Source organism: Aspergillus uvarum (assembly GCF_003184745.1).
Source record: "Aspergillus uvarum CBS 121591 unplaced genomic scaffold BO82scaffold_113, whole genome shotgun sequence".
In the NCBI taxonomy this organism is placed as follows: domain Eukaryota; kingdom Fungi; phylum Ascomycota; class Eurotiomycetes; order Eurotiales; family Aspergillaceae; genus Aspergillus; species Aspergillus uvarum.
Genome location: NW_020291410.1, coordinates 32765 through 44434, shown reverse-complemented (window position 1 = coordinate 44434; position 11670 = coordinate 32765). Strand labels below are relative to the sequence as shown.

General features: G+C 50.7%; 5 protein-coding genes across 5 annotated transcripts; 2 read left to right on the top strand and 3 right to left on the bottom strand.

Annotated features, from left to right (window-relative positions):
* Positions 1 to 2066: 2066 nt before the first annotated feature.
* BO82DRAFT_437316 (uncharacterized protein) lies at positions 2067 to 2813 on the bottom strand (the record flags this gene model as incomplete). Its single annotated transcript, XM_025641182.1, has 2 exons — positions 2067 to 2584; positions 2645 to 2813. The coding sequence occupies 2 exons, from the start codon at positions 2811 to 2813 to the stop codon at positions 2193 to 2195; spliced, it is 561 nt and encodes a 186-aa protein (XP_025485765.1). The 3' UTR covers positions 2067 to 2192.
* A 661-nt stretch (positions 2814 to 3474) lies between these two features.
* Positions 3475 to 5721, top strand: BO82DRAFT_379485 (multicopper oxidase; the record flags this gene model as incomplete). Its single annotated transcript, XM_025637691.1, has 5 exons — positions 3475 to 3518; positions 3909 to 4135; positions 4206 to 4501; positions 4581 to 5483; positions 5548 to 5721. The coding sequence occupies 5 exons, from the start codon at positions 3475 to 3477 to the stop codon at positions 5719 to 5721; spliced, it is 1644 nt and encodes a 547-aa protein (XP_025485764.1).
* A 940-nt stretch (positions 5722 to 6661) lies between these two features.
* On the bottom strand, positions 6662 to 8241 carry BO82DRAFT_379484 (uncharacterized protein; the record flags this gene model as incomplete). Its single annotated transcript, XM_025637690.1, has 4 exons — positions 6662 to 7403; positions 7507 to 7625; positions 7729 to 7949; positions 8067 to 8241. The coding sequence occupies 4 exons, from the start codon at positions 8239 to 8241 to the stop codon at positions 6662 to 6664; spliced, it is 1257 nt and encodes a 418-aa protein (XP_025485763.1).
* A 1034-nt stretch (positions 8242 to 9275) lies between these two features.
* BO82DRAFT_349026 (NAD(P)-binding protein) lies at positions 9276 to 10700 on the top strand (the record flags this gene model as incomplete). Its single annotated transcript, XM_025633859.1, has 5 exons — positions 9276 to 9353; positions 9418 to 9717; positions 9756 to 9867; positions 9923 to 9982; positions 10057 to 10700. The coding sequence occupies exons 1-5, from the start codon at positions 9318 to 9320 to the stop codon at positions 10698 to 10700; spliced, it is 1152 nt and encodes a 383-aa protein (XP_025485762.1). The 5' UTR covers positions 9276 to 9317.
* An 82-nt stretch (positions 10701 to 10782) lies between these two features.
* On the bottom strand, positions 10783 to 11470 carry BO82DRAFT_359913 (VOC family protein). Its single transcript, XM_025636696.1, has 3 exons — positions 11173 to 11470; positions 11071 to 11107; positions 10783 to 10978 (listed from the first exon to the last, which is right to left on the bottom strand). Exons 1-3 carry the CDS (start codon positions 11390 to 11392, stop codon positions 10837 to 10839), a joined length of 399 nt encoding a protein of 132 aa, XP_025485761.1. The 5' UTR covers positions 11393 to 11470; the 3' UTR covers positions 10783 to 10836.
* Between the last annotated feature and the right edge of the window lie 200 nt (positions 11471 to 11670).

Genomic DNA, 11670 nt, shown 5'->3' with positions numbered 1-11670 from the left:
CAAGCGAAGTTCAAGTCTAGAACCCGCCTCCGGAGGCGACTTGGCACCTTGGGTGGTACGTGCCCAACAGAGTGGATCTTTCCCGAACCGAGGACCCAGTTCCCGGGATCCACTCCGACTGAGCTGTCATGCCTCTATACCGTCTCCATCCCTAGCCGAAAGTGCGTGGTGGTAATCTTGGGACTGCAATTGGGTGGAATGCCAACAAAGCTAAGGCGTGAGGCTAGATGGTTTGGAGTCCGGTGCTAATAGTGCTTTACTGGGGGCGATGGGATGGTTAGGTAGGAATGTCTGCTCATGAATTGTGGGGGTGGGTTGCCTCACTATTTGAGTTTTATATAGATCGTTTGATGTGAGGAAAGGGGTCTGTGCGCCGAGGTTGTGGAGATTGAGAGGTTGGGATATGACTGGGACCGTGGGTGTGGCTGGTGAGGGTGCAGTGTGGGTATTGGGAAGGAGGTGCGGGTGTGGACTCATGGAATGAGGGCTATCGCGAGATGAGAGGTAGTGAAGGGGGGACGAAAGATGGTCAAGCTCTGTTCCGTGGATAAATTAACTGTAGAGGGCAGTTGATTCTGTTGGGATTCATTGACCAAATGGCTGCATTCACCTACAATAAAGCTTCCATGTTCGGTTTCTGGATCCCTCGCCTTCCTCCATATGTCCTCCTTCTCGACTACTCTTCTCCCCTAGACAAGTAGATTGACTTAGACCTCGGGATGTCTGGTGTCAATATGATAAGACTCCACACGTCTCTCTTTCGAGCACAATCTTAACAGCTTGCAGCCAGAAAGCCACGCATGACCATCAGGGCCTTATCGACCCAAGATAGCCTCAGATCAATTGCCACCGTCCGTCCTTGGCTGATCACCTGGCGAGCTGAGAATAGGCATGCAACGAGGATACTGAGGTCGAGAAGGTCACTGGATGTGTCGGAGACTATGTCGTCTCGACGCTTCAGGAAAAGGTTTCCGGAAAGGGATTCATACCAACAGGTATGGTAGCTTGTGCCGTCCCCTAGTCGGAACTTCTTGCTAATATTTGGTTTGGCATTCTCTCCGAGGCATGGTGAAGAAAATGATCAAACGTCTTGTACCAATGTTACCCCCCAGATCTGAGCAATTGATTGGAATTGGAGAACGTTCCTCAAACCCACCTTGACACTTTTGTCTATGATCAATTCCGCGTCTCGCATCCTCATACACTATCATGGATTTCATCAACCGCTCTACCCCCCAATCAAAGCCACCATTCCGGAGCCAATCTCATATATTCAGCCCCGATCCTTGGTCTATCCAAGTCTGGGGCCGCCTTGTCCACGTCCCAGGGGTCTGAATGGCTTTCCAGAATCATGTATCATATCATACAAGAAGAAGAAGAAGAAGAAGAAGAAGAAGAAGAAGAAGAAGAAGAAAAAGAGAAAGAAGAGAAAGAAGAAATCTACCAGTGGAGCGGCGCGCAGTCTATCGTTCAGTGACTCTTTATATGGTCAATGCAGGTGACAAGCCAACCCCGAGTGCGCATTGCTCAAGTTGTTACCTCCGCTATCACCAATTTTAGATACCTCGACATTCTGGTCCTCATCGCCTGCGTTCTTAGAGATCCTGCGCTCGCCAGCAAAGTACTCCACCGGCAAAATAAGATGGTATCAAGGTTTGGAAGTGACCTGAAACACCGGGCAGCGACCGCTTGGCCTGGTCCTCAGCATCTGGACCCGTGCCTAGCAAAGCCCTGTTACGACACACAATGATTCTGAAATTAATCCGCAACACCATCGCAGTCGGCTCACACCCGAAGCTTCACGTCTACTACTATCTTTAACATTATTCCGCCCTTCAGTTATTGGCTTCTGCGAGTCTAGTCCACTATAAGAGATACGGTCTGCCAATCTTCTGAACGATTTGAAGGGAGTGTGAGCTTAGATGCGTCTGTATAACAGCATATAGTGCATTAGGATAGACTGTTGGGGCTCTAACGCGCATGAAGTTATCCAGAATACGGGAAAGAGTGCTAATTATTCCGATGCTGATAGACAGGACTGGGGTGCAGGTAACGACTGGAGCATTCGCTTTTGTTGGACTGATGAAGAAGTGGTTGACCTTAGCTGGGAGACAGGATAGCTGGTAGGATGATCTAGAATGGTCTCAATACCCAGAGATGTCACCGATGTCCGTTTGTGGATGAATGAATGCTCATGTCGAGGTTGTTGAGGCCTTGACCACGACAGGAAACTCCCCGCTCGGCTCCCCATCGTCGAGCGTCCAGGTCAACCCATACGTGTCGGTGAAGTTGGTCGCACGAGCCCAGAATTGGGCCTGGAGAAGAGTGTTGTTGTTATACACTAGCTGCGAGGCGAACAATCCGAAGCCTGTGACCGTGCCGTTGACATAGGCAACGCGGGTTTGGGGTAGAATCCCAACAGCGTATTCTCTCTCGTCCATGATGTACATGCATCCAGCACGCTTTCCGTTGATAAAGGTGGCATTGGCAATCCAGCACTCGTCGGTGATCGATGCCAGGTCCCAGGTCAAGGGGGTCAGGTTGGCTTCACTGTTGTCGGGATCTTCAGCGATATACAAGAGGCCTGGCTCAAACAAACAAATCAGTATCTTGCCGCAAATTTCGCAAAAGGCAGAGGACGAACCGTCATCTAAGCCGTAGGCAATGGGCCAGCCCGCGGAGTCGGCGCCGTATGCGTAGAGAGTGGCATCGGTCTTCCCGCCACGCTTGACGTGCCTGAGATCGTGCTTATTCAATGCCGACGCCAGGTTGATCTCAAGTAGCAGGTGGGATAGAAGTGTGAAAATGCGCATTCTGCAAATGTGAGGAACGCTGGAGCAAATTAGACGTTGATGTGAGTTTCGAAAAAAAAAAAAAAGAAAAAACAAAAAAAAAAGAAAAGACAGCGCTTCGAGCGAAAGAATGCAAGGATTTATAGAGTATAAGCATCCGAGCGGAACAGTTCCTCCTCTAGTGATTTCCAGCAAGCAAAACTTCAAAATCGTAGGGGGAGGTGAACGTTGCTGTTGTGTTAAGCGGCTCGGAGTGATGCTGCTAGTGTTGTGAACACAATTGTGATCGATATTGCACCCCACCAACCGCTGATCGATCCGGGCCTCCTGCTAACGTACCTACCTACTTAAACTAACGCCTTGTTTGGTTGATGAATTTTTTCTAAAAAGAATACCTACTAGGTACCAGGTAGTGTGCAGTGGGCGGCCAAGGTCACTACGGCCAAGTTCCTATTGGACTGCGTTGTCCGGTATTTCAGGGGAGTACGTAACATCAGATCCGACCTCGACTCGGGAAAGCTTGATTCAAGGTTGACTCTAAAGATATCGGAATTCGGAAACCATCGCCAAGTGGGCCACTAATGCCTTGCGACGCACGTTCTAGGTGAACTGCCACAGCAAGTATTGCGTAGTAAGCCGCGTCATAGAATCATTAGTCGCTTCTAGCGTAGCCTATGTTCCGATGGTCTGGCTGCCGATCGCGGGATCAACTCCAGCTCCCTCATTGTGAGTGCATACGCAAAGGATAGTGGATTTAAAATCCACAGTAAGAAGATTTGGAATCTAGTGGAATTTACCCTTCCATCTCCCATGCACAGTATGCCATCACAGTCACGCCAGTGCACATCTGAAAATATGCAGAAGATAAAAGGAAGGCCTGGAGGCTTCAATCCTTTGTTTACCATCCGCTCATTATATCATTCTTTTCATATTCATTCGTTAACCATATATTCCATTCCTTTTGAGTCCTTAACAACCTTTTAGTCTCGAAGTCAGAAGGTCTGCTTTGGATGCAGCGCTTGTTGTAGTCATGCGTGTGACATCGTTTTTTCTTGCGTCACTTGTGTTGATTCCGGCTGTGCCGGCAGCTGCTTCTCTATCTTGGAAGTATGCAAGACAGATCGGCTGCGTTCACAGTGCACACAACAGGAGGTGCTGGAGTGATGGGTTTGATATTTCAACCAACTACTACGAGAAGGTGCCTGACACCGGCGTATTGCGCGAATATTGGTTCAACATTGAGAACACCACCGCTGCTCCGGACGGGGTGGAAATGCCGGTTCAACTGATCAACGGAACGTTTCCGGGTCCAACGATCATCGCCGACTGGGGTGATACAGTAGGTGAGTGAAAGCGCCTCTCTGGCCCCTAAGCCTTGTGTCCTCGGGACAAGCTGACCAAAGACCAATTCAGTGGTACATGTCACGAATGCTCTTCAGACGAATGGCACCGGGCTTCACTGGCATGGCATCCGTCAAAACTGGACCGATAATATGGACGGTGTACCCAGCGTCACACAGTGTCCCATTGCTCCTGGCGAGTCCATGACCTATCGCTGGAGGGCCACTCAGTACGGCACGGGCTGGTATCATTCTCATTTCTATGTCCAGGCCTGGGATGGAGTCTTTGGTGGAATCGTGATCAATGGTCCAGCGACAGCTAACTATGACGTGGATCTCGGCCACGTCTTCCTAAATGATTGGTATCACGTATGCAATTCCACCCCTCCCAGCATCCTCTCGCTTGTTAGACCTAGTGATAACACTTCTCAATGGCCGTTACGACCAGAAAACAGCGGATCAGCTCGTCCTAGAAGCTGCCACTGAGGGCCCCCCCACCGCGCCAAATGGCCTCATTAATGGAACCAACACCTGGGGTAGCCAAGGCTCCCGCTTTGAAACCACCTTGGAGGCCGGGAAGCGATACCGCATGCGCCTTGTCAACGCCGCAGCGGACCAGCACTTTCGCTTCATGATCGACAATCACACCCTGGAGGTTATTGCCAATGACTTTGTGCCTATTGTGCCCTGGAACACCACCCAGCTCAGCATTGGGATGGGTCAGCGGTACGACATTATCGTAACAGGAAAGCAACTGACCAGCGGCGACTTCTGGTTGCGGGCCATCCCGCAATCCGCTTGCTCGGAGACTGAGGCCACCGACCTGGTCAAGGGCATTGTGCGCTACGGCAACCGGTCGACCGCGGATCCTACCACCACCGCCTACAGCTACACGGATTCCTGTGAGGACGAGGCCCCCTTCAATCTGGTTCCCCACCTCGCTCTCAACGCGTCGAGTGCGTACGCATACAACGACCGCGAGGATGTGGAGGTCCAGGTCACTGATAACGCCATGCTCTGGCTGATGAACAAGACCTCGTTCGACACCCAGTGGGAGTACCCTACGCTCCTGCAGGTGGCCGAGGGCAATTCCACCTGGCTCGCGAAGCAACGCGTGATCCATCTCCCTGGGGTCGACAAATGGGTCTACATGGTCATCCATTCCCCGTTCGCGCAAGACCATCCGATGCACCTGCACGGGCACGATTTCTGGGTTTTAGCGTCGGGCTATGGCGAATTCGATCTTTCGATGAAGTCCAGCTTGCAGCTGAGTAACCCGCCGCGGCGCGATGTGGTGATGCTGCCGGCGAGCGGGTATGTGGTCATTGCGATGAAGACCAATAACCCAGGCGTAAGTCAACTTCCCCCCACAATAGTTTGGGGTTTACTCTTTGTCTGACCAAGAATCTTGATAGGCTTGGCTCATGCATTGCCATATCGCCTGGCATACATCCGAGGGATTTGCGGTGCAACTCCTTGAACGTGCGTCAGAGATTGAATATGACTCTGCTCAATTGAATGCCACCTGTCGAAGTTGGCAGGACTATGCCTCTGCGCAGGATGTCATACAACATGACTCTGGTGTCTGAATACGGAGTTCTCGTGAAGAAGATAATTTGGGGTGTCTTTCTTAGATAATAGTAGGAATAATCATTAACAAATCTCGATGAGATATACCGATGTCTTCAATTTCAGTATCAATTTTATCAGGATAATGAAAGTTACCCCTCTCCACTTTATGGATGTAAGGAGGGTAAATATTCGATACTTAGGTTAGCAAGCGACAGCAAGATAGACGCCTTTCACATCAGTCGCATGTATGATTTCCGGTTGTGGCCCGATCAACTTGTTGTCTGCACAGAAGGAGCGGAGGAACCACCTAGTACTCCCTATACTATACAAACCCTAAAACGGCAAGACGGAAATCAGGCGGACACCAGGGGTGGGGATGCGGCAATTCACGGGACCCGCTTTTTTTTTAACCTGGTCTATTTTAGGTCGATTCGTCACCCCCCTTCCAATTCTTGATTTCTGAGTGGCCTTGTCAGCCTGTAGAAATCTTGGGGCCCCAGATGCTGGTCGCGATGGTACTCTTGTGGCCAGCAAAACCCGAAAAAGAAGCTAAGGCTCGAGTCACAACAACGAAACCGGGTTGGCTGCATGACTGTTAGATGTGGCGGTTGCCATATCTAAGCTGTCTGTACCATTGGGACAGTCTTCAAATATTCGAACTTTTTGCCCATTCCGAGTTCGATGCTTGTAAGAACGCACAGCAAAGGTTTGTTGGTGTTGTTTGCACGAACGAGCGGGCTTGTAGGGGCTGCTAGCTGGGGTTCGTCATCCACGCCTCTCAAAAGTGGATACTACCCGTAAGTAAAATAGAGGTACAACAATGAATTAAGTGAGCTTTTCTCAACTATAATCAAAGTATGCAGGTGCGAGCTGGGCAAACAAAACAATGCTTGTGAATAGAGCCGAACCGAGTACATGCCCAAAAGCTCTCTCCACAATTACCTCCAGCAAGTAAGGCTAGTTAGCCATGCCACCCGCAGACTTCACTTCAATCTGAACGCCAGCATCCCTTAGCCCGTCCACATACTCCATGCCCAGGAAACTCGGCGTACAGAAGCCGCCCTTCCTAGCCCGCTCTCCTCCGCTCTCCTTGCTCTTCCTCTCTAACAAGACCCTTGCCCCAACACAGGTTAACAACGCTGTGAACTCATATAATGACCCCTCCCGCAGCAACGAAGCCTCGATAATTCCCTCTTCAGTCCCCTCTAAGTTCCCACCCGCACCTACAGCCCGGTACTCCGCACGCTCAGCTCCCCTCAACACCTCTGGATCAGGCAAATCACCCCTTTCCAAACGCCCGAGTTTCCGTAGCAAGCCCCTTACAAGCGGTATCCAGAGCAAAAGTATAACAATCTTTGTAGCACAGTGTATGAAGATCGCATTCCACATTCCGGTAGCAGGAAGGTACTCCTTGTACTGGAAATCCTCGCCATAAAGCTCTGGGTTCTGGGCTGCGCTGCGGTGTACTATCGCAGCGTTCCCGGGGCCCGTGAAGGACGTTGTCAGCGGCCCTAGGACGGGGTTGAGACAATAGCCGAGCGTTCGGGACAGAAGGGGTGATTTGGGGACCGGCCGCGGCGGTTGCTTCCTGGAAGTGAGCACCCACGAGCCCGAGTTCCCGGAGAGGTACCAGGATGCACCCCAGGCTGTGAAACTGTCGAGAACGGTCGTCAGGGAGCCGGGGGTCATTGCTTTGATGCTTTGCCCGGAGAATCAAAATACGTTAACCTGCATCCCCGAGAATCCACAGACCCTAGCCACGGGCATCCTATCTGGCTGAAGGGAGAAAAAGGAGGACATACCTAAGCTTCCCAGCCGAAACGATTTCGCCCGGTCCCCTAGAGTACGCCTCCCTCGTTTCTTTTGTGATCAGCCACGCAAGGAGATCGGCCGGTGCGGTCGGTGAGATCCCTGGTATAATCTGCTCTCATTACCATTAGCTGCAGCGTACTGTGGGACAAAACCCAATCTCGACCCAGTCTGTCACCCCATATATTCATTGACATAGGAGCATGAAAACTCACAATAGCCCCGCTCCCCCTCGCAGCATCCTCATACTTCTCAATCAACTCCGCAATCCACAACGTCTCGGTCGAGAAATCAAGATAATGCGTGCCTCCCCGCGCACAAGCCTCAACGATTGGCGTGGAGAACCTATGAAACGGCCCGACGCCATTGACCACGACTTCTGCCTTCCGAACAACCGGCTCGAGGCTGTCTTTGGTGAGTTCAACGAGTTCAATCTCTAGTTGTCGAGGAATCATGCAACTCTGTCAGCCCCCTTGACCAAGTCAATTTTCAACCCAGGTTGTGGGTTGGGGTGTAGCATTACCAACGCCGTCGGAGACATGTATATACGTACCAGGCTGCACCCTATCCGGATACAATTCTCTCAATTCCCGCGCCAACGCCTTGAGTTTCTGTTCCGAGCGGCCGCTGATGCACCAGTGGACGTTGGTCGGGTAGTGCTCAGCAATAAATCTGGCGCAGAGGGTGCCGGTATACCCGGTTGCGCCGAGGAGGAGGATCGAGTACATTGTTCTGATCTAGCCGCGCAAGTCTGATACAAAGGTGAAATGGGAAGAGGGATAAGAATGATTTGACTCAAGCGTCGACGAGTGGCGTGCTCCGGCTGTTATAGACTTGTAGACTAAACTCAGGTAGACGTGGAGGCAACGTGAGGTGAGGCTGGGGGTATATACGGAGTTCCGGGTTTGGACTTGTGTGAGGATTAATAGGGGGTTAGCCTTCTCACAGATTCTGGATGGAGTTCCCAGACTAGAGTCTTCGGCCATTACCAGATCATCTGGTGATCTGTATGGGTGAATTAGGATTGTTAGGTACCATCAAAAGTAATTCAAAGGAGCGTAGCCGGATGATATTATTGTGACCAGTAGCTCAAGCAGTCCTGCAAGAGAACTTATGAAGAATAGAATAGATATTTCAGTACTAGCTATAACGTCCCTATTCTCACTCTTAAGGAGTTAAGCTTAATGTTTATTGATCTGAGACAACTTGTGATTGATTTATAAAAGCACCTTATATGAAAAGTATGTACTGGAACCACATATAATAGGTATAATACTTGATAATAATTGTGATGCAAAGAATGCTGTCAATGGTGTTTGCATATTGGAAGAAGGCCTAAAGAGTTAGTAGCATAATACTGTGTTGACTATGTCTATAGCGCCCACCACTAAGGGGCGGAAGATAATCGATACTCTTTTATCGAAAAGATTTTGTGATCTTGTTAATAGTAGATACTATGAATTTTTTGATCTTGATACAGTGAGGGATAATCAAAAGGATTGGAATAGCGGCCTACAAAAAATATTATGTAATCTCATAATTTGTAAGTTAAGTTATCAAATCTAAGCAAGAGATTCCGGAGTTCTTGGGTGCATTGTATCCCTTCAGCCAGATATAGGCCCACTCAGCGGCACTAGCCTAGATCCAAACCCAAACCTGGAACTCCGGGCTCCGCGGGCCCATTTTTTTGAGGCTGGATCTACTATAAGTACTTGTATACATACGCTGGCTTAAGAAAACAATCACAACGCCATTTTAATTGCCCGTGCATCATTTTAAATTGTATCTTCCTCCATTACCAACCATGGGCCCCCACAGCACATTCCGCGAAAAGCTCCTGGTAACCCCACCCTCGTCTCCACCTCCACCTCCACTTAGGCTCACATGAATTGTTTGCCTTCCAGATAACCGGCGCGACCGGCTACATCGGCTTCAAAACCCTTCTCACAGCCCTATCCCGCGGCTATAGCATTCTTGCCCTGGTTCGAAAAGACAGCGACATCTCCGACCTCCAATCCAAAAGCGCTGCTGTCACTGAATCCGTTCGGTCAGGACAACTGGAGTTTGCTGTGGTCCCGAATTACCTAGCTGATGATGCCGTCTATGATGTTCTGAGGGGATCGGGAGTGACAGTGATTGTTCATCTGGCGTCACCGTTGGCTCTTCAGGTGTGTTTCCTTGATTTTCTGATTAGTCTATCTGACGTTGGCTGGGGCTGATGTGAGGGGTGGGGGTCGCGTAGACGGAGAATTATGAAGAGGATATTATCCGCCCAGCTGTTTCAATGGTAACGGTGTTTCTGGACGCCGCGAGAAGAGTGGAGAGTGTGAGGAGGGTTGTTGTTACTTCTTCTTGTATGCTGCATTGTCCATTGACCGGGTGCGAGATACCAGCTAAGGTAGACAATAGGCGTGACCCTCATTCCTTTCGAGTGGAACTTCAATCCAGACTCCGAGAGAATCTATACCGGTACTTTACCTCCGCTTGCCACGTCCCCACCCCTCTCCTATTGTCTATGCAACCTAATCATCCATCATCCATAGCAAGCGACCTAAATCCAACCCTAAACCGCACCTCGGCCTCTCCTATGGAAGCCTACTGGATCTCCAAAGCTCTCGCCCGGAAAGCCAGTGGTGATTTTATTGAAACCCATCGTCCTAGCTTTGACTTCGTGAACCTCCTCCCCGGCGTGGTCATCGGACCCGATGACCGTCTGATCCCATCGCCCACAAACAGAAACGTGAAGAGTGATGATGTGCTACAGGGGACGAGAAGGTCCGTTCTTGCGCCCGTTTTGACAGACGATCTGAATAGTTCATTTCCTTACGTGGGCGTGCCGGTGCATGTGAGTGATGTGGCGAGGGCACACATCGATGCTGTTGATCGGCAGAGGATTCCCGGTAATAGCGAGTTTATTCTTGTTTCGGACGCTGATGCTGACGAGGCTGTGGACTGGGAGGAGGGTGCTAGGGGGGTGGTGCGGACGTACTATGGGAAAGAGCTCGAGGAAGGATTGTTTCCGATGGAAGGGAGCTTGGAGGCTATTCGCTGGAGGGTTGATACGAGGGAGACGGAGAGGGTGTTTGGGTGGCGGTTCGTGGGGTTCCAAGAGACTATAAAGGCGCTTATTGCGCAGTGGGCTGGGTTGAAGAGGTTGGAGACGTCAGGGGAGGCTGGATGCGAGTAAAGATTGTCGAATAGAAATAGACTCTAGACTGGGTGGGCTATGCAGACACGATGTGCTTGGCTTGAACACTTATGGATCTAAGCCTGGATTCTATCACCACGTAGTTTACATATGAACAGGTGCAGCCTGTTCGAAGTTATCTCTTCCGAGCCTCCCTCGGCGCACAAACAGCTTCCACATTGTTCCCTTCCATGTCAACCGCAAACGCCGCGTAGTAGGGATACCGGCTCATCTCCTCCCGAACCCCAGGACCACCGTTATCCTTGGCTCCGTTTTCTCTGTCACAACGGTAATGACATTAGTGAACTACACATCTCTCTTCCCGCTTGGAGACGAGGAAAACAGGGAAGAGTGGACTTTGAGCACTCACAATGCAAGGCGATGAAACTCCTCAACAGCCCCCCAATCTATGCGAATGCACACATCAGCACTAGGGCAACCTCAACCTCAGAGTGTGTTTGGAAGAACAAACTCGGCGCATCAAAAGCCACGTGAACAGGCATCGTGGTTTTCCCCTCCGGCAACGCCTTGATCCAGAAATAAGGGTAGTCGCTCCCGAACCCGATGAGCGTGCTGTTGTACGCGCAGATCAGCTCTTGGTACCCGACCGGGGCGAGGACTTTGCCGTAGAAGGTGCGCAGTGCGGGAAGGTTTTTGGCGGTTGCCCACAGGAAGATGTGGTTGATAGTCATGATGTGGTAAGTGGTGAGCTTAAGCAGGATCAAGTAAGGTCAGGGAAGGAAGGCTCGGTAGGATTGATGTTGTACTTGGTCACATTCGTGGGGGCTTGGAGATGGAACCGGGGTTTTAACTGGCTGCGGAATGCCCTCCAAGTACGGGAGGCAGGCGCGTATACCTACCTACCTAGTAGCCCTGAGTGGAGCTCGGAGTTCCGGATCAGGCCATATCGTTCAAGGTTCAGGCTGTCAAGGGCCCACATTGAAAGGGTCGAGAGGCTATCTACTTGGTA